This window comes from Mytilus edulis, chromosome 12, assembly GCF_963676685.1.
Source record: "Mytilus edulis chromosome 12, xbMytEdul2.2, whole genome shotgun sequence".
NCBI classification, from domain to species: Eukaryota; Metazoa; Mollusca; class Bivalvia; order Mytilida; family Mytilidae; genus Mytilus; species Mytilus edulis.
Genome location: NC_092355.1, coordinates 41506418 through 41525980, shown reverse-complemented (window position 1 = coordinate 41525980; position 19563 = coordinate 41506418). Strand labels below are relative to the sequence as shown.

Below are 19563 nucleotides of genomic sequence, written 5' to 3'. Positions count from 1 at the left end.
CTTAATGGACCTCTGATTGTAGAGAAATGTGTTCCATGATGAAATTGACTTTATACAAAATATAGCTTTGTTATTTCTTTTAGGAAATACATGTTACTTCAATATAGATGCAGTATAAAGAACATTTTTGATTGATTTTCAATTGATTAACGCCCAGTGATAACTATTGCATGCCTATGCAAGACGATGATCTTAACAATCAGTTTGACATGTAGATTGAACGACAAGGATTAAGGATGTGATCTTTGAATTGCAACAAGACACAACGATATGACTCGAGATATTTCATTGCATACGGTTTACTTTCTTTTAATTAATCGTCACTAAAATGTCGTAGGAAGACGACACTTGAGCTTGGTATCCCATATTTTATTCCTACTCAATTTGATGGGTGTATTTACTTCGGGGTATACAAGTGTAAATTGTAAGTAACTCGTGTTACCTGTTGTGATAATGTATGTATTTGAACAAGTATTTGATAAGATAAAATTGTATGTCATGTGATAAATCACCTATCAGTCTTGTGATTTTATTTCAGTACAACATGGCTCAGGCTGCGTCTAAAACATGTGAAATTTGTGTGAGTGCCCCTGGATCACAATACTGCTTAGATTGTGAACAATATTATTGTGAAAACTGTAAGTCGCTGCATAAAAGGCAGAAGTTATCGACAAATCACCAGTTTCAACACGCCTCCGAACTTATCCCGGAAGGTAAATCTAGATGTAGCCAACACAAAGAAGAATTCAACCTAATGTGTAATACATGCAATGTACCGGTATGTACCAGTTGTGTGACAGGAAATCACAATGGTCATACATTTTCGAAATTGGTCGATGTTATTGCTCAATTACGAGGAGAAAACGAAAATCAAATTCGGGTCAAGACCAATGAAGCAAATCAAAATATAAATAAAATTGAGGATAGCTTGAAATCGTTTGATAATGATGTAGAATCTGTCATTAATGCTATCACAGATCAAAGCAACATGATAAAAAGAATGATTGATAAATCCGTAGCTCAGATGATTGTCTTAGTAAAAGAACAATCCAAAAAGGAGAAAGATAAACTCATGAAGAGTTTATCTTCTGCTAAATCCGTACTTGTTGCTGGACAGAACTTAGATAAGAGAAGACGGGATCTAGATAAAATCAGACCGGATGAAACTATGGTACAACGGATCAATAAGATGAAAGAAGAGATCAACGATTTACACATAGAGTCTCCTCCAGAGTTTCCAAAGATAGCATTCGAGAGCAAAGCTGTTACTGAAGACGACATTAGACAACTAATCGGTACATATACTTTTAGGTAAATATCAAAACTTATTTTATCTGCTTTTTCGAAAACCCCGAATGACCGAAAAAAACTTATCTTAATGTTTATTCATAGTGCCAAACTATTTTTAAGTGAAAACCATCAAGATTTTCAATAATCATAAGGCAGAAATGTCTTGTTTTAGAGATCTCGTAACAACAAGCAATTCTTTATATGGACACCTATTCTGACATCGGATATGGTTTTCTTTTAAAATGAGTTTTACTGTTTGTATTGATGTGTTGTTTTTTTATTTCTACATCGGCTAGAGGTATATGGGATGAGATCTAAAACATGTTTAACCATGCCGCAGTTTTTGCGCGCATCCTAGGCCAAGAGCCTCTGGCCTTTGAAAGTCTTGTATGATTTTTAATTTTAGTTCATCTATATATTTCGGAGTTTAGTTTGACGTCCATTATCACTGAACTTGTTCACATTTTTCGTAGCGACCAGCTGAAGCACGACCTTTGGTGCGGGATTTTCGCGCTGTATTGATAACCCATTGGCTGTCTTCGGCTGTTTAATGCTCGTTGGTCGGGTTGTTGTCTCTTTGACAAATTCCCCATTTCCATTCTCAATTTTGAAAAGTATATACTAGTCATCTAAAGGCAGTCCCTTACGAGGACTCACATTTGCGATTACTACACAGAATACTACAAAAGATTACTATTTCGCTTTCAATTGTTTTCTTTATGACCCGTGTTGCCTTCTAAAAATCCCAAGTGTTAGTACTTCGATTATAAAGGAACTCGAGCCTTATAACGAGTTAAAACGATTTGTTATTTAATGACGATTCGAATTTTAGGTTTCGTCGCCTATTATCATATTAACACTAACAAATAAAAAATGAAGGCAAAATCTGTCTGAAGCCATTTATGATTATACCTAGAAAATAAAGATTCTTTCCAATATTTGTAGAGCTCAGTTAAGAGTTTTTTAATATGTAAAAAGATAACTTACATATACATCCCAGCATGTATTATGATTACTCATAATCACACCAGCCTATACATTTCTATAAATATCACTAGTTAAATGTGACCTCTTGGTGACTGTAAGCATTTTATATGGGGTTATATAGTTAGTAGGCGTGGTTTATTTCGATACACGGTAAGTAGTGGTGTTACGTCCCTTTATTAAAACAACATGACGTTAATGAAAAATTGGAAACGATTCGTACCGACAATAGTTGAAGAAATTGAAAAAGCACGATAGACATAAATGCATGAAAACATAAAAAAGGTCACAAGTTGTTTATTGTTGACATTTGTTGTTGAATAGACCTATGACAGTAGGTTCTTTAATTTGAATGAAATTGAGAAGAGAACTGGTGATGTGTCGGAGAGACACAATAAAAATAACTCAAAATAAGAAAATATCAAAAGGCCACAATGGGTCTCTAACACAAAGAGACAACTCCACAGGAAGCGGGCTTCAGCTGACCCATTAACAAAAATGTGTTTTAGTTCATCGAAAATGAAGACTTGATCACTTTAAAAGATCACCAGTCGAAATGCTGCATGTGATGATAAGATAAATAAGCTACACAATGTGCTAGTGACCTATTACGATATCTAAGGGGTCATTGAATTCCCTCTCACCCTATGTGGAATTTACTAGCCCATGTATATCGTATTAATTTACTAGCCTAAAATGGAATAGTTTAGTAGTATATTCATCAGTAATATACTTTCATTGATACAAAAGTAATAAAGAAGTCTTTATCTTTTTTTTTTAAATAAATACTGTTCATGAATACTGAAAAAAATACACGAAAGAGCACTCAGATTTATCAATGACGGCTACATACATTCTTACGATACACTTCTTGAACAGTCTAAGTTACCAGCACTAAAAAATTGAAGAATGATAATCATGGCATACGAGACTTATCAAATAATTAATAAATCAAGTCCATAATTCATGCAAATTTAAATGAATATAAGATAAAATGCATATAACTTCAGGTACAAAGGCACAGCGGATATACCACGGTCAAAAATAACAAGGTATGGTAAATAAAGCTTTAGTAATGAGACAGCAAAACTTTGGTACTCCTTGCCAAATGAGGCAAGGAGCTTTTCAACTTTTGGCCAGTTCAATATTTTTATATCCACCTAGTGTTTTTTCGGAAAATTTTACCTGAAGTTCTTGTAAATAATGTAACTCCTTGCTGCCCCATGACTTGACCGTGAAGCTTGGTGTTTGTTTTGATGTTTTGAAGTTTTTTATGTTATTTCTTATTTCTTATGTATTTATCTGTTTTGTTTATGCATCTGTGCTGTAGATGCATGCAGTCTTTTGCTCTTCCTTACAGTTTTAATTTTGCATGTGCTACTCGGAAACATATACTGTGTGCTACTATGTGCTGATATTTGACATTTGTTTTAATAGATATATATATATATATATATTATATATATTAACAAATATATATATACAACTCGTCTAAACATCAACCCAACAATGTTAAATCGCAAATGTTTTGTTCTTCCCTCGCCGGGATTCGAACCCATGCTACTGAGATATCGTGACAGCAAATCGTCTACACTATAGCCGTCCCGCTAGACCACATGAACACCTGGGCTTCATAAAAATGAAGCTTTCGGTGGCCGGGTGTTACCTTTTTAAAAGTGTCAATCTAGCGTCGTACTACAGTACATGATATATAAGGCATGGAGATGTTATTTTTACACATCAGCTAAATTATCTATAGTAAAGGATCTTACAAATTAATGTAAGATACAGTCACAGAAAATAATTATATTTATAAGTACGTCTGAGCCATCTGTTGTAGAGTTGTCACTGGCTCAGACGTTCTTATATATATGTCAGTATATTTGTGTTGTATATGTATCTAATGTTATTACATGTATGTTTTGTTTATTAATATCAGTCGGTTAAAGAACTCTTAAGATCTCATGTTCCTTGTTAATATGTATATATGCGACCCGACTTATAAAATATTACTTTACTTAACTTTATCATATAAAAATTTTGCATATTACATATATATCCACGCATATATCATACTACACATAGTGTACTTGCCGTATCATCGGTTTCCGACGTCGTGTACGTTCAATTATAAATAAAAAATCATGCATAACTCCATATTTCGTTATAAAACTCAGTTTTTATATAAACGTGGTTATATTGAAAGAATATATAAATGTTGTAAAGAAATATAATATACATATAACTATCACATGACAAGAGGATTTTTTTGAAAGGCATTCGTTGTCATTTTGAAAATGGTAAAGCAAATCATTTTACTTTAGTAGGTGTTCACCAGTCGACGAAAAAGAAAAGCAACAACATGGATATCTATTCAAATGTTCAGAATGCGGGTAAGTTCCGCAGAAAATTAAATTGATCATTAATTGTGACTACGGTCCGTACACTTTAGATACATGGAGGCTTAAAAAACTTAAGCAATACGTAGAATGAAAGCACAAAAGACAGAAAAATATCTTGTAATCTATAACTGAAGTCAATTACATCTGATTAAAATGTACAGGAATCTTTTTTTAATATAATGCGTTAATTGAGTTACTGTTTCCAAATACATTTAGCATACGGAGCACCTGAGATCACCCCTAGTTTTTGGTGGGGTTCGTGTTGTTTATTCTTTAGTTTTCTATGTTGTGTCGTATGTACTATTGTTTTTCTGTTTGTCTTTTTCATTTTTAGCCATGGCGTTGTCAGTTTGTTTTAGATTTATGAGTTTGACTGTCCCTTTGGTATCTTTCGTCCCTCTTTTAGTGTAAACAAATTAATTTCGGCACATTATTTTAGGCCGTTTCATTTGATGTAGTGGCAAACATGTAGACTTTGTAAATTCATCCAAGAGACGATTCTGGACTACAAATATTCACCTTGTTGTTTTACCCAGAGAAAATGAATTGCTTTTTAAATTGTGTTGATTTACAGTATTAGCTATATTCTCAATATAAGCGATCGATCAGACATTTGTGTAGCTTAAGGGCATCCGATACAGTTTCTCGATTAAATGTCATTTTTATTAGTTTGTATTATGTTGTAGGCCTTGGCGAGTTATAAAATAAAACACAAAATATAACATATCACCGTGCTTGTTTTCGAGAAAATTGAGGCTGAATATTGGGGATTTGTGCAATTTTGTAAAAAAAATAGGCAATGTTATAAATTTTTTGGAGCAGATATCTTTCGTCGTAAATTATTACGATCGGGTTCAATCTGAAGCTGTGATAAGTGACTAAAAGGAAAAAAATAAATCACTACACGAATAACTACACAATTTTTCAGGTCTTGCTTGACATTGCGGACCAGATTCTCAAAGTGGTATTTTTCTGAACCTAAAAAAATGGAAATAAACTGTTTCTGAAAATGTCATTTTTATCATTTTTCTGCAGATACTGCATTTTGTCATGCTTTCTCCAAATCTCAAATAAAAAATAAAGGTCACCGTGCTTGATTCCATGATAAACGCGATTTTCCCTAAAAATGGCGTCCCCCCTTTGTAACCTCAACGTTAGCGCTAAAGTGCACGACGTCGCTGGCAGACATTTTCGACGTTATCTCTGCAAATTACCGGCGACATTTTTCAGATGTATAAATATTGCTTGTAATGTACTGTCTATAAATTGGTAATATTGTTTCCAGAAATAAAATCATGTGAATAACAAATACCTCTCTCTGTTTGTGGTCTAAGTGCACTGTGTCTAAACCACACCGGCAAAATTTGCTCGGACTCGATGGTGTCTAACATCCGGCACAATGACGGAACACCAATAGACAAAAGAAAGGTAGGTTTCTCCTTATTTTTTTATTTTTTTTATGATATCGAAGAATATATATACATATACAACTATTTTCTATTATGAGATGCAATATGTTCTACAACCGTTCTATATTAACGGAGAAATAAGTCAAAATGCATGTCAAAATGACGAATTGAGTGAACCTTGCCTCGAAATTGTTTAATTTCTCGTTAAATTGTTCACATTGTACGAAAAGAAAGGTACGAGAAGATAGATATTGACACGGAGATTGCAAATTTAGTTATTATGAGCATCTCCATAATTGTATATCTGTGTATGGAACGAAAGAAATGGGTCATGTCAAAATGGAACTGGCCGGTTTCGTCAATGTATACAACCCGGTTTCGTCATAGATTTCAAAATGCATAACCCGGTTTGGTCAAATAAAAAAAATCATTATCGCATTACATTATAATTGATTATTTAACTTCAGCGTTCAAAAGGAGTTTTGTTGGTCGTTGGAAAACAAGTTCGTTCACCGGACAACGGCTTATCATTTATACGAGTCTCAGATTCAAATAAATAATAAGCAAAAACTTGAATTCCTACTCTTACAGAACACAAATATTTTAATATACTTTGCATTCCGAAATTTTTTAACAGCTTATTGAGATTAAAGCTCTCTAAATATGCGTTTTCTATATTAGTTATGGGAAAATATGCTGAACATGTTTAAACTTGAAATTAAAGTTTACGGTCTTAAAAATCGAAACACATAATGGATATGTGATTTTCTCGCATAAAAGGATGGACACCTTTATAAGTAATCTAATCATTCTATGTATGTAATCTTTTCTACAATCGTTAAAAATAAATCTTCTTAAGGATAAACGTTGATAATTAGACAACTGTATATGCATGCATAATCGACATAGAAAATGAATGTAGGATTACAACTACCATGCATTAAAATATTTTTTTTTATCCCTTATTGTAACTATACTGCTATGTACAAATTAGTATAATAGTCTCAGGTCATCGACAAAATTCAATAATAATTATTTTGTTAACATTACTAAAAAAAAAAACGAGTCTGTACTGTCGCCGTTGTGTTGTGATGATCGTACACTGACGTTGGCCAATATATTTTGACAATATATACGGACAGACGGATTCAGTTTATTTCAAAGTGGACGTAATTCGAACAACTTTTACATACCGCCGAGCGTAGCGAGTCGAACAATATTTTGATTATTTTTTGCTTTACAAAATCGTTAAATACAGGAATCAATATAGTTTTGGCAACCAAAGGTGGGGTCGGGGCGTGCAACCTATACGTCATCTAGATTCGCCACTTGTCTTATAAAGTGTATACCGAATTAAAATATTGTAAGAATGTTTATTATAATAAATGCCGAATATCAAGTTCTTTTTATCGATTTCTATACATTTTTTTCAAATATATATAAAAGTTATATAGCAAAAATGATAAGGCAGACAAATATACAAATAAATCGACTTGGCCGATATGCTAATAAAACTTATTGACCTTTAATTACGAGTTTTTTTTTTTCTTTCTATGCGTTTTTACACGCCCGTCCCAATTTTGACAGGACGTATCACCCGTCTGTCCGTCCGTCCTTCCATCCGTCCGTTCCTCCATCTATCAGTCATTCGGTCCGCCCGTCTGTCCGTCTATCTATCCGTCTGTCCAGCATAAACATGTCGCACCGTAACTTCAGGACAGCTTATCTTATTTTCTTAAAATTTAACATAGTTATTTCTTATAATGGTCAAACGATCTGCAAACCTTTTAGTGAAAATCAAAAAATCTTTTTGAGTTACAGAAAATGTAAGTGAAACAGGAATGTGGGGTTTTTTAACATGTCGCGCCATATCTCAAAAACGAAGTATTATAACGGCATTAAACTTTATACAATTCTTTCTTATATAAATATTTTAAACTTCTGTTTACTTTTTGGTGATGTTTAAAATTTTGGTTTAGAGTGATTGAATTTTTTTACATTTATAATTTAGGGCCCTGTTATAGCTTGCTTTCATTCAGTTTGTGTGTTTTTCTCATTGTTTAAGGCATCATACGCTGACCTAAACTTGATTAATTCAACATATTTTTTTGTGTCTAAAAGAAAGTTGTCTCATTGTCAATGTTTATGGGATAAGTGGATACCGTCACTTCTTCTTAATAAGACCTAGATATAAATGACGGTCATGTTTTGCAAACCAACTTTTATTCACATTGAAAATACAAAACTGTCAGATATTGTTTTCGAAAGTTATCTTGAAGTTTCAATTGAATTTAAACTGTACAAAAAATGAATTTGAACTGTAAAAATAATGTGAAAAACATGCCTATGAAAATAAATGTGCCTACCAGAAACGGGAAGAAAGTTACAAATCTCACTGCTATGTTATGGATGCTTAAGTGTGAAAACTCGCTTTAGTGCGCAAGTAACACAGTATATATAGTACCAGAAAATCTGGCAGGACTGCATGCATGATTAACTTGTGCAGAACAGTATAGACTATAGTCGGTTCGGGACTGTTCGTCAATAATTGAATGCATAAATGTATTAATAATTGATAGTAAATATTGTAAACTAAGTGTATATAATATAGTATAGTATATTAAAATTATGGCACAATCAAAACACATCCTTTTATTTTTCATCTTTACATAGTCTACTATTATAAACAAAGAAAATATAATAATGTTACAAAATAATTAGATACCAGTGTTTGCTATTCAGTATTTATATTCCATTTAAAATTAGTTTGAAGTTAGTGAAATAAGGGATACGCCTTTCATTAGGAAAATGTGTATTATCATAATTAACTATGTCCAAAAGTGCCCGTTTAAAATAGATTTTAACACGCCAAGTTTACTTTACAATAAATATATATTTAAATTCTCGAAAGACAATGTTCAGATCCGTGCCAAAGTTTATTTTAATAAATTGTTTGTTAAAAAAAAACAAAAAAACCGGGTGATATATGTAGACGAAACCGGGTGATTGTGTAGTAACAACATTGACGAAACCGGTTTATTTTAATTTGACATGACCCTTTTCTTTCGTTCCATACACAGAAATACAATTATTGAGATGCTCATAATAACTAAATTTGCAATCTCCGTGTCAATATCTATCTTCTCGTACCTTTCTTTCCGTACAATGTGGACAATTTAACGAAAAATTAAACAATTTCGAGGCAAGGTTCACTCAATTCGTCATTTTGACATGCATTTTGACTTATTTCTCCGTTAATATAGAACGGTTGTAGAAAATATTGAATCTCACAATAGAAAATAGTTGTATATGTATATATATTCTTCGATATCATAAAAAAATAAAAAAATAAGGAGAAGCCTACCTTTCTTTTGTCTATTGGTGTTCCGTCATTGTGCCGGATGTTAGACACCATCGAGTCCGAGCAAATTTTGCCGGTGTGGTTTAGACACAGTGAAGTGAGAAACATCTCAAGAAAAGTTATTGCGGACTGTTGATAATTTTTACGGCTTTTAAAATTAAATTAAGACTCGGCAATTTAGAACTCGACATACAGGTTCATTTACTTATACACTCGTATATTATTTAATACCATATATTGACCTCTAGATTTAGAATTTACGTTAGGACGTAAAACATTTCGAATGCGAATTAAACGAATCGAATTCGGATTACGTGTGAACTCAGCCTTATCCTGCAAATAGAACTTCTTTTTTTGTACACAAATTGCAGCACAGAAATTAGGCCGTTACTGTTCTCGTTTGAATTGTTTAAAATTGTCACTTCGTGACCTTTTATTGCTGACTATACGATATGGGCTTTGCTCATTGTTGAAGACCGTACGGTGACCTATAGTTATTAATTTCTGTGTCATGTTTGTCTCTTGTTGAGAGTTGTCTCATTGGCAATTATACCACACCTTCTGTTTTATGTGGTCAGAAAACAAAAGCAAAATCTTATAAAGGAGAATCTTCAACTTGCTTAAGGAATGTTTTTGTCCAAACAATGAAACTATAACTTTGAGTTTTTTTTTATTTAGCAAAAACGATTGGATTAGTTGCGATTAAAATCCTTCTCTCATAGCGTAATTTTATTGGTCAATAACTATATATTTTTTTCACCATATAGCGCGTACAAAAAATATCGCACGTCCATTCCTCTGTCTGTCCTTCCGGATCTTCTAGTTAATTACATTTTTCAAGTGAACATTTCTTGCTAACTTTCTATAAAACTGATATCGTATGGACACGTTCGAAAATCGGTGCATATCAACTATTCTTTAAAATAGTAATGCCATTTGGAAATGTTGATTATATTGGAAATTGCATTGTATTTGCTGTCATTCCGTCATTTGTCCAATAAATTTATAAAAAATACAAAGAACAAAATAAACAGCTCCGCTTCGAGCGCATGATACGCCCGTCGTCTTATGAAAAAACATAATACATGTTTCTAAAGTAACACGGGGGTTGTACAGTAAGTCATGCTAAGCCTATCTTGACTCATTCATTATTCTTGCTCAATAGGAAGTTTGTATATCACAACATAGGCGAATCCAGGGGGCCCTGGACGGCCCGGGCCCCCCTTTCGTGGGAAAAATTTGGTTGATTATATAGGGAATCACTGAAGCATGACTGGAGTGTGCACACTGCACAACATGTTTTATATGATCCCCAAATTGAAGCTCAATAAAAATTCAAGAACTCAAAAATGAATTAAAGAATCATCACGCAAAAGTGTACAGATCTTAAGAACAATTTAACTAAAAAGTATGCCGAAGTCTTATTCAATGATTATATATAGTTTCTGAGATACGGTGCGACATGCATGTGAAAACCCCCTCTTTTTGTCACAAACTCAATAACTCTTACATCAAATTTTGAATCATTCTCAAAAAGTATATATAGATCTTCAGATAAATATATAAAATTAGTGTGTAAATTTTTAAGCAATAGTCATAAATCGTATTTGCGATACAGCGCGAACTGTGAAAAAAAAACCTGTTTTAGTTACAAAGTCCTGTAACTCAAAAAGTTCACCAAAAATTAAACAGATCGTTTGACCATCATAACTGAAAAAAGAATCATGTTCAATTTAATGAAATTTGGATAATATGCTGTACCATGTTTACGACGGACAGACGGACGCGGATATTTGTATACCATAAAACCCGTAAAAATGTTTACGGGTGTATAAACATATTGTTGGCTATTGCCTTTTGTTAGATAAAATACGTGCAACGTGGAAGAAATAAGAACTTTGTTCTTTTATAAAAGTTGTATCATTGTTTATATTAGCCGCCGCTACATTACCTACATTATCGGTATTAGTTTTAAAATTTCATTGGTTTACTGTGCTGTAATAAAATGTCATGGATAATGAATGATAATACGAATGATAATTGACATGCACCAAAAGGGTCAGTCGTCTCGAGATTGCTCACTATACGATATTGTGTTGAAGATCCCAAAGAAACAGTAATTTTATTTTTTATGATGTTATTAGCCTGTTAGAATCAAATGCACTAATATTAATGGCGTAGAAATTAGTATGCGGGAGTAACAGAAATTAGAGCATCGAAATTCCACATTACGTTTCTTATTACGGAAAATTATACGCATTACGTCCTGCAAAAAGTGACGTTTTGCGGGAATTTTAACGCTTAACGTCGCGCCAAGAGTTAACTCCCTTGAAACTGTATCAGATGCCCTTAAGGTGGATAGGGTGACTTAATTTAAATCTATAGAATTTAATAATTTGTCAAATTGTAGTTTTTATCATTCTTTTTTCAAAAATATATATAAAACAAATATTTTTGGCATGCTACAGGTTGAGCAATATTATCAGATTTTGTAAAGATTATACACGGAAACTCTAATTTTGTGTGATAAAAAGAAAAACTACATTATATAATTTTAAGATAAAATGCGAGATCGGTCTTATAAAATGCTTTTAGATTAAGAAAAAAATTGGGTCACCGGACTTGTTTTCTTGCTTCAATTTTCAAAAGGTAAATTCATAACTGATCCTGATATAAAAATCACTCTCATTGGAGTTATCTCCCTTCATGTAGCAAAAAAAAGAATCAAGCAAAATGATTGCGTTTTTTTTTTTAAATACATCCGTAAAAATGATAATTTTCTACATGAACAATAAGAAAAGTCTTACACATGAATTACATACTACTCTCAAATTTTGCAAATTTCATTCGATGCACATCTTTTTTATTAGTTGTTAGCGGGTTTGAGCTAGCTTTCATTACCTACGAGTACCCTCAGACCTTTACTCAGTGTATTTTTGTTGTTGGGATATACAAGTACCCGGCCACGTCACTCTGTGTTTTTGTTAGATGTATTTATATTTGTTTTCATCTGATGAGTTAAGCCTTTTTAACTGATTTTTATAGTTTGTTCTTATGTTGTACTATAACACAACTGTCCCAGGTTATGGGGGATCCCGCTAACCTGTTTAACCCCGCCACATTCTGTTTGTATGTGTCTGTCATTTAGTGGTTGTCGGTTGTTGATGTAATACATAATTATTTAAAATATTTTTTTGAACATACATTAGGCCGTTAGTTTTCTTGTTTGAATTGTTTTACATTTGTCATTTCTGGGTCTTTTATAGCTGACTATGCGGTTTGCTCATTGTTAAAGGCCATACGGTTACCCATAGTTGTTACTTTCTGTGTCATTTGGTATCTTGTGGAGAGTTTTCTCGTTAGAAATCATACGACATCTTTTTTTTTTATATATTTTCCCTGTATTTTCAAAATTTCGTTTTTGTTCCGCGAGTTTTTATATTTGCATTAATGATGAGAGGGTTGGAATTTATTCGCTTGGTTCCCGACAACAAGACGGGACATAATAATACATGTATTAGCTAAACGCTGATAAAGTTTGTTTCACATCAAACAATTGATATATGTTACACCTTACATCCCTTAGATACAGTACGATACAATTTAATCTCAATTAGATCTGTTATTAAATAATAAGCAGTGTCCATTGAAAAATCAAAAGTATGTTTTATAGAATATCATATTTAAAACAAAGAAGACGTTAAACCTGATATTTCATATACAGGGTGAATTGTGATTGGTATTCAATTAATTAAGTAGTCTATTAACAGGTTTCGGAAAGCTTTGAAGTTTGAGTTTGTTCTATTTCAAGAACAGGAATATTGTAATTTCATGCGCTGTTTTGTTAAAACTTGAGTTTAATTGTTGGTCATCGAGGGCACCATAAAATGCATTTGCTGCAGTTCAGTTCTTTGGTATTTACATATGTCAAAAATAAAGGTACAGCAGTAAACATCGTGTTGTTAGCTTAATCACTATAAAAGCAAACAAATATATAAACGAAAAATTACCATGACACAATAACACAATGAGAGGATACGTAAGTACAGAGCCACGTCATAAGCAACAAAGAAACACACAAAGTATTAGCTCGTCGGGCATGCCCTTTATAAAAGGTTATTTATGTTTTGCTTTGTAAACACTAATTCTCTATTGATTGTCACTGTAACGTACGATGACCCTATAATTGTTAATTTCTGTGTCATTTTGGTCTCTGGTGGACAGTTGTCTCATTGGCAATCATACATTTGTACCACATCTCCTTTTTTATATTTGGTTCAAAATTAGTTTAAAGCAATGAAGTATCACATAGAACATTATGAATGAAGACAAGAGTAATTCGAATGCAACAAAACCCAAGGATAAGAAATACAGATGGATGCACTATTTTGTCTTATCACATGTGATATATATTTATTATCTTTTAAGGAAAGAATGTATTCAACCTTACAGATATCCGTAAGTATACTATTAATATTTCTACAAGCATATACGAATAGAAGAGTAAATGCTATTTTTACTCAAAAGTGTGAACCAATTGTGTCTTCTTTTTACGAGCCGCAATTATGCCTGTGCATTTTAATATCTATAGCGTTTATTGCCGCAGCAATATTTATGTTGTGATTTGTTAAGTTAAACGTTCTTATAAATCTTCATCCTGCTTTAGACCAGTAGAAAATGTACACTAGTATGACAACCATACTGTATTATGTGTCAATTTTTTATCAAAAAATAAGAAACACTTGTGGTTTTCCAGTGTTAAACTTTCCAAAATACACTTAGAACATCCAGAACTTAAACTAGATTTAGTGATCCAAATAATGTAGGGACGTCAACAAGTACTCGAAAATTAGATTATTGATCGATTGTACAGAGAATCGAATACCAAAAACCGTACTCGACTAATCGGTTTCCTGTTAGAATATTGCTACTTCTTCGAATTAAATTGATCATTCTAAAAACCGCTTACATAAATTTAAATAAGCATCATTGATTAATCATACTAGTAAAAACAATACTTTTTATCCTATTACTTTATATTTTATTGTCCGTAAGTACGAAGACTATATATACATGGGCGAACACTTTACACTAAACATGGCTTAGGCGGAGTCACAAGTTCACGATTGTTAGAGACGTCCTTAACAGCACCATTTCGGATCAAGATCAAGATCCTGTGAATCGTGGTTGGAAATTCAAACTTTAATAATATTTTGTAAAACAATTATTAAAGCACGTTAACAGTCAGATATTTTTCACGATTCTACCTAACTCAACCGTTTCCAGCCGAAATTATGCACTGACTCTGAGGGAATATATCCGTTAGAAAACGGTCGCATTATGGTCATTTAAAATTGCTTTGTCTGGACTCAATCGTATCGTGTTCTGTAATTGTTAGGACTCTGACATGGATATCATTGCCGAATATCGTATTTATAACTAGAGTGTTCCGGAATGACGGTTCGCATTCGACCTCACTTGACCTTTCCTGATCAGTAGAAATCTGTTACGCATGTATACGACTTTGTTCAGATAATTATAGGACATTCCTGATTATTCAGAATAGAAAACCTACTGTTTAGCTTTTAGTGTTTTAGAGCTGTCTGACATTAAATGGGAGCCATAATCGGCACTGTGTGAATGTCGTTTTAGCCATTCTGTCACTTCGGTACCGTCAGACCAAATAGTTTCGTCTGCAAGTCTGTAATTTACAAAGTTGCAAAACCGACTGTCCCTTATACATGTTATAATGGTTGACGTCTAATCATTACGCCTTTGTTGATATGAAATATGTTAAATGTGTTTTCATAACGATTACCAAATGATATTTTTGTTATAAATTTCAAATAGTTTTTTTTTATTCATATTGCTTTTATTATTGTTGTTTTAATAAGTGCTGACAGGTTATGAGCATTTTGTTATTTTTGGTTTGATATTCCTTTTTTCAGATACTTATATAGGGGGTTTGTCGTCCGTTGAACAGCAAACAACAAAATTTTAAGTGCATAGTTTTGAAATCCCAATCGAGTACTCGAGTATCGCGTGATAATATCAACGAGTTATTAATAGTTATCCGAATTTATATCCCTCACCAAAAAGCATATACAGATATTTAAATTCATTTATTTCTGCTTGCACTGTGGTTTAACATGCATACAGAACGTTAAAGGTATTACAACGTCTTTTTTTTTGCTTGTTTTAACAGTTTTGTATATAGATATAGACTGAAGTTTATTAAAGACATTTTGGAATCCTACTTAAACATCAACATTACTGATCTTAATTTAAACATAGTAGATTATTTCTTAATAAACTGTTATATATAGCTTAAATTCTTAAATTTGGATACATGTTTTGTGATTTGATGACAAAGCAATACAGAAAAAGTACAATTTCACCAATGACTGTAAAAAACAACTTATGCTACAATTCCTTCTTTTTCAGTATGTAAGTAGCAAGTTCAAGCTTGAAATAGAGAAGTATATATACTTTTACTGTAATGCAACAAGAACCAGTATTTCCGTTTAAGCAAAAAATAGTTCCCTATTCGAATTAATAATAAACCATCGGATGTTAACCACGACCAAAATCAACAAAAAAATACACCATATTTAAAGTATAACAACCGTCTTGCCAAGCGTACAGAGGAGCAAAAACTACGCATTCCTCCGCCAATAAAAACTGACCACCATGAATTAGTACATTACTGATCTAAGTATTGTTAAATACAAATCAAGCAATCAATGCAAGCCATATACGTTAATGGCTTAGCTGACAAGACTTCACCACTTCTTTCAACAATTAATTTGTTACCATTTCACATCGAAAAAACTTTTTTTAAATTTTTTTTGTTTAAATAAATCTTGTAAGCGCACATATAAATGTACACCTGAAAATTATGAATGAATCAATAAGTGCAATGCTGGTGAACAATTACTGAACCTAAAGTTTTGATAATCAATATATGTTCTGTAATTTCATATGTTAGCAAAATATAGTATTATAAAATTCAACATAGACAGTAAACACGATGTATTTGCAGTCAGTTAGTCTTCTTTTAAATAATAGTAAAAGTTCAATGATGAGTTAATATTGATATTAAAAGACCTCCGAACAAAAAGGGGTGTTCAGATCCCCGAGCCCGAAGGGCGAGGGGATTTGAAGAGCCCTTTTTGTGAGGAGGTCTTTTAATGTCAATATTAACTTAATCATTGAACTTTTACTGACTTACAAACCGTCAAAAATTTAAGAAAAGTACATAAAAAGCACTTGCAGAAACCTAATTCCCCTGAACTGGACGAGTCTAAATATGTTAAACTGAAATGATAGTTAAACAGTACTCAGACTGATATGTACAATTAACAGTTACCAACTTGACATGAAAACGGACCGACTTAATGGAATTACATCATATAATAATTTATTTATGTAAAAAAAAATAGCATCGAAATAACACCAAAATTATAGTTTTACAAAATTAGGAGTTAAATTTATATTTTTTTAGCCAACTTTTCAAAATAACGATTTCTTATTTAATAAATCAGGCAATCAAAACCCTCATACATACCTCATTTATAACTGACCAATGAATATTATGCCCAACAACTTCATGCTATATATACTTGATGTTTTTGATCTGTCAGTAATCATGAAATAGAATCGTAAAGATCAGACCTTAGAAAATAGTAAATAAACTCTTCCAACAATTAGCTTTTTAAACAGCTTGTTTAAGAACTTCTAATCGGACAGTCCTACATGTCCTAGATGCATAAGGTCCTTCACAATATTCATCCGGTAAATGTTCCTTTTGTTTCTGATTTGGTAATTTTCCTACATTAAGATACATGCGAATGCAAAATAAATAGTTTTGTCTATTCAGTCCAATTGATTAATAGATCTTGCTTCATTTGTGTTTTGTTTTTTTAAACAAGAACTATGCATGCAAACTTCAATGAATAAAACCGTATTAAACTAGGTTTTCACTGTCCCGATCAAAACGTGTTGGGTGAGATATATTCGCAAGTTCAATATATTATATGAAAACAAACACTTTCATTTAGTCGTCCGTTATTCCCTTTTTATGTCTAAATGAAGCAAAAACACCTGAAAAAAACTTTTATCTTTCTTAGTTTTATCCTTGCCTGACAAAAAAAATCATATGTTATAAATCGTATTTAAATATTAGATAAGAACAATAGTAAAAACAATATTTAAAACTTTTGAATAAGCAGTCAGTTATGTAATAAACTGGAGAGACCCCCCCCCCCCAAAAAAAAAAAAGAAAAAAAGAAAAAGAACACAACATAAAAATTTAAATGGAAATTGTAATTATAGCACTTTACAAGATCGTGTCTTTGTGTGCTAAGTACTGTAACAGAGAAATTAATTAAATTGATTGATTGTTGTTTGCTTTACGTCCAGTAGCAAATATTTCATGCCTGTTAATGACTATATAACACATAAATTTTAAATACAATAGGTATATGTAGGTCGTACAAAAGGAGGTCGACAGTGAGGTTGGACGTGAAACTTTAAAATACCACTAGAAAATGAGGGTATATTGAATAAGGACAGAAATTAAGACTTGAAACAGCAGCAATATTTGGACCACTCAAATAATAGGTGCAAGAGTTTTTAATTTGATCCATAAAATCTACCATGAAGTCGATCATCCATGTTTACGTGTAGTTTACAATATCATTTCACGCATCCAATGAAGGTTAGATACTTTTAGCTCGCTTTAGTAACTGTGAGAATTCTGTGAAACTGTATTTAGTTTTTGGTATGATATTCTGTACTACCGATCACTACCGCTTTCCTGGTTGGTCTCGTGTGGGGGCGTTCGCCTCGAGAGTGGGAGATCATTAGGTTTGTTCGAATCCCGAACGGGTATAAAAAAAGACGTTAATTAAATTGGTATTCTATTTCAACGCTTAACACGTGGCATCATAGAGTAAGAGCACAGACTGGCCGGCTCAGAGTCGGAAATGTGTCCGGGTCGGGTGATTTTTCTTCCTGCGTACTAATATCTTGTGAACTTACTCGAAAAAAAAAACCGACTCAGCGTGTCAGTCTAGTAAAAAACGGGGTTAATACTCTTATTATATTTACACGTAATCGTCCTGAATATTAATTGTATTTGCCGCTGGTCGTCATCCATTATCATTATTTATTTTACCGTTTTATCATACAGTGAAGTGTTTTTATTTTACTCGTATATATTAAAACTTCTTAAATTTTTACCAATCAAATTTAAAAAATGGCAATAACTTGTGATTGTTGGGATTATTATCTTTGACGGTAAATAATATTAAATCAAATGTGCCTTTTCGCATACATAATATTTGACGGAAAATATTATTGAATTAACTCCGTATAACTATTATTTAGTCATGGCGCGGTTTTGAGCTTATTATTCTGTATACGGAATGTTCTATAAAAAAAAGACCGAATGTTGACTCTAAATATTTTTATTTATCTGTGTCTTTGGGTTGCATTAATGTAAACCTTTATCTCCTTTTATTCAAAAACAAGATTCGCTTGGGTATAGAAATATTGACATCTCTAGACCTCTCCGTCCCACAGTATACCCTTGCTAAATGGGTGCGTTCGTTTGGCTTATTGGTTATGTAAGTACGCAGCTTTGTCCGATCAAAATATAATAGGAATATATATCAGATGCCTTGTGCAGTGAGAATTCCACGCTATCTTTACATTAAAAAAACATTAGAGGGAAAGACGATCTACGCACGAGTTGAATGATTGAAATGTATAAACATCAAGAAAGGTCAGCTTAATCTTTTTAAATAAGTCGCATGGCTGATTTTCACAACATTTTTTGTGATTTTTGCTAGAACAATAGTAGATGGAAAAAAATATATAACAAAACCGATCAGCAAGACAATATAATAAAAAAAAAATGAAACGCTCAAAATAAGTTGAATCTTTTTTATAAATTGTTGTCAACCTTGTTTTCATCATCATCATTCTTTTTTTTGTTGTTGCTTTTATGACAACTATTATACCAGTCTGAGATATAAATAAACTTGAAACAGCAAATGTAAATAAAAATGAAATATATAAAAATTGGAAAACTGTTTGAAACTGTAATCAACTG

At 32.3% G+C, this 19563-nt stretch overlaps 1 protein-coding gene across 1 annotated transcript in view; it reads left to right on the top strand.

The window, feature by feature from the left end:
• Positions 1-526: 526 nt before the first annotated feature.
• Positions 527-19563, top strand: part of LOC139497626 (E3 ubiquitin-protein ligase TRIM71-like) — a 178682-nt gene continuing 159645 nt past the window's right edge. The window contains exons 1-2 of the mRNA XM_071285857.1: positions 527-1311; positions 3285-3326. Of these exons, the coding sequence (XP_071141958.1) occupies positions 545-1311; positions 3285-3326 (809 nt within the window). The 5' untranslated portion in view covers positions 527-544. The remainder of the gene's footprint in view (positions 1312-3284; positions 3327-19563) is intronic.